This window comes from Myotis brandtii, unplaced genomic scaffold, assembly GCF_000412655.1.
Source record: "Myotis brandtii unplaced genomic scaffold, ASM41265v1 scaffold2269, whole genome shotgun sequence".
Taxonomy (NCBI): domain Eukaryota; kingdom Metazoa; phylum Chordata; class Mammalia; order Chiroptera; family Vespertilionidae; genus Myotis; species Myotis brandtii.
Genome location: NW_005358516.1, coordinates 114,206 through 117,546, shown reverse-complemented (window position 1 = coordinate 117,546; position 3,341 = coordinate 114,206). Strand labels below are relative to the sequence as shown.

The window sequence follows — 3,341 nt, the reverse complement described above, 5'->3', positions numbered from 1 at the left end:
TGATGAAGCAATTTTCAATGTAAAGACTTTATTCTGTATCTATTCATATTTTTTGTTTGACTGCTGACAACTGATGTCTTATTTTTGCCACTCCACATGCCACACACAAGAAATCTGATAAGAAACCATGGTGTTGTCTTTAGATGTCATTGGGAGATTGAAACCACACAAGCCCCTGGAAGCAGAATTCCTCCCTCTCCTACCCTTTCACCAAGATAAAAGCCCTGAGGCTATTGGGCTGAGCTTTTCCTGGGCCTGGTTCTCCTTACATTTGGGAAGGCCCGTTCTGTGAGCTGTGGGAGATTCAGGGCAAGGTTAAAACACACATGTGAACACAACCTGCACACAGTCACAAATGTGCAAATTAACATTTGCACACACACACACACATGCACACTCACACTCTCACACACACAATTCCCAGTTCCCAGGAAGGGAACCCATCACCAGATTCCTGAGGGGCTGTGGAGGCTCTGAATCTCAGGGGACTATGATGGCTGGACCCTGACATCAGGAATATCTAGGTTCTCATCACTGGGTCTATGGGTGCCCTTATATGGCAGGACTTTGCAGACATGGTTAAGTTGGGAACGAGGGAGCTAAGTGGGCTGACATGAGAATTACCCTGGCCACCCGCTGGGACATTCCTGTAACCACAAGGGTCCCCTTCAGAGGGAAACAAAGCAAATCAGACTAAAAGTTTTTTAATCGTTGAAACCAGACGTTGGGATGGGTTTGCACATCCACCTGAGTGAATGACGACCAGGAGGGAAGCATGAGGTAGAGAGAATAGAGAGCTGTGGTGGGAGGTGCTAGCAGATGATCCTCCTTGCATTGGCCCAGGTGGGCCTGTCAGAGGGAAACACGCAGGCAGATGGGCCTGTCAGAGGGAAACGTGGGGACAGATGGGCCTGTGGGGACAGGGGGCCTTGAGCTCAGCTCACAGGGGCCTGGGCTGCACTGGGGTCTCTCTTGGTGGGAAGGTTTCCCAAACCCAGGATGAGGAGAGCATTGCAGAGAAAGAGAAATAGAAAACACAAAGACTTGGTGAAGGAGAGTCCTCATCATTGCCAACATGTCACCTGCAAACAGACAATGTCCCTCCTTCATTGTTGTCTGCGGTGAGAATATGAGAAGGAAGAATCATCCCTGGAGGCAGCTGAGAGCTTGAGAGGAAATCCCTGTGCCCACCAAGAAGGACCTTCCTTCCCTGCTCCCTCTGCCCCAGCTCCCAGGACTGTTCTCTGTGCTGTGGGTCCTGAGCGCCCCCTGGTGTCTTCAGTACTCCCTGCAGCCCAGCCCTGCTGTCTCCCTCAGGTCACTTTGTGTTTGGGCTCACACTGACTTCCCCTCACTGTGTTCCACACAGTAATACACAGCTGTGTCCTCAGTGGTCATGGAGCTTAGCTGCAGGGAGAACGGGTTCTTGGACCAGGTATTTCCTACAATGATACAAGCTGTGGGGTGCTAAGTGTCTCTGGAGATGGAGATTCGCCTCTTGAGGGAGGGTATGTACTTAGTGTCTCCGTTATGATTTATGCATCCCATCCACTCCAGCCCCTTCCCCGGGGCTTGGTGTATCCAGGTCCAGTCATAACTACTGGTTGTGATGGAGAATCCAGAGACCGCACACGTGAGGGAGAGGGTCTGCGAGGGCTTCACTAGTCCTGGACCCGACTCCTGCAGCTGCACCTGGGAGGGCATGTGGGTCAGACCTCGAGCTCAGCACACAGGGGCCTGGGCTGTGCTGGGGTCTCTCTTGGTGGGAAAGTTTCCAACCACAGGCCGATGAGAGCACTGAGGATGGTCTCTGTGGAGAAAGAAAAGCAGGAAATACGGACACGTGGTGAGGAGAGTCCCCATCACTGCCCACATGTCATCTTCCAGCAGCAGTGCTACCCCCTCCTCTGGGGTCTGCAGTGAGAAAGCGGGAAATTAGAGCCTCAGAGAAAGAGCAGGAGCGGTCCCTGGAGGCAGCTGAGAGCTGGAGAGGAAATCCCTGTGCCCAACAGGAAGGCCCTTCCCTCCCCACCTCCCTCTGCACCTGCTCCTGGGGCTGCTCTCTGTGCTGTGGGTTCTGAGCGACCCCTGGTGTCCTGAGCGCCCCCTGCAGCCCAGCCCTGCTGTCTCCTCAGGGAGGTTAGTGTCTGGGCTCACACTGACTTCCCCTCACTGTGTGTTTCGCACAGTAATACACGGCCGTGTCCTCGGCTCTCATGCTGTTCAGTGTTAAGTAAACTTGGCTCTTGGACGTGTCCCTGGTGATGCTGAGGCGGGATTTCAGTGTTGGGTTGTAGTCTGTACTTCCACCACCAAACATAATCCCGACCCACTCCAGCCCCTTTCCTGGAGCCTGGCGTATCCAGTGTACACCATAGCTCGTCAGAGAGAATCCAGATGCAGTGCAGGTGAGGGAGAGGGTCTGCGAGGGCTTCACTAGTCCTGGACCCGACTCCTGCAGCTGCACCTGGGACAGGACACCTGGGGACAAGGAGCATCAGTCCCTGTCATTCAAATGCAGTCACTGCCATTATAGGACCCCTGTCTGACCCTGAGACCCTCACCTTGGGGGACTGTCACCAGGCACAGGAGAAGACCCAACAGTCTCATCTTCTTCTGTCCACAGCTCTGCCTTCCCAGAGACCTCAGCCCTGTGTGAGAAGAGGGCTGTGAGCCTGCACAGCCCAGGAGGAGATTTACCCTGGAGCTTGAAGAGAAATTTGCATGTGGCTCAGCATTTTCCTTAGAAGTAGAGGGACTGAGGTAAGCATTCTCTAGTCATTTTGGGTCCTGTGTTGAGGCATTTCTTTCCTTGACCTCACTCACCAGGTTACTCATGGAATGGGGCCCACTTGGGTCATGTATGGTGAATTGTGCTGCTATGAACATATGGGTGCACATATCCTTTCTGATTGGTGTTTCTGGTTTCTTGGGATATATTCCTAGAAGTGGGATCACAGGGTCAAATGGGAGTTCCATTTTTAGTTTTTTGAGGAAACTCCATACTGTCTTCCAGAGTGGCTTCAGCATTCTGCATTCCCACCAGCAGTGCAGAACATCCTCTCCAGCACTTGTCCTTTTTTGATTTGTTGATAATAGCCAGTCTGACAGGTGTGAGATGGTACCTCATTGTTGTTTTGATTTGCATCTCTCGGATGATTAGTGACTTTGAGCATGTTTTCATATGTCTCTTGGCTTTCTGAATGTCCTCTTTTGAAAGGTGTCTATTTAGATCCTTTGCCCATTTTTTGATTGGATTGTTTATCTTCTTTTTGTTAAGTTGTATGAGTTCCCTATAAATTTTGGAGATTAGGCCCTTATCAGATATGACGTTGGCAAAT

At 51.5% G+C, this 3,341-nt stretch overlaps 1 gene segment (V, D, J or C); it reads right to left on the bottom strand.

The window, feature by feature from the left end:
• Positions 1-1,335: 1,335 nt before the first annotated feature.
• On the bottom strand, positions 1,336-2,665 carry LOC106726112. The segment is given in 3 exon segments: positions 1,336-1,442; positions 2,179-2,481; positions 2,565-2,665. Coding segments are annotated over 3 exon segments (456 nt in total).
• Between the last annotated feature and the right edge of the window lie 676 nt (positions 2,666-3,341).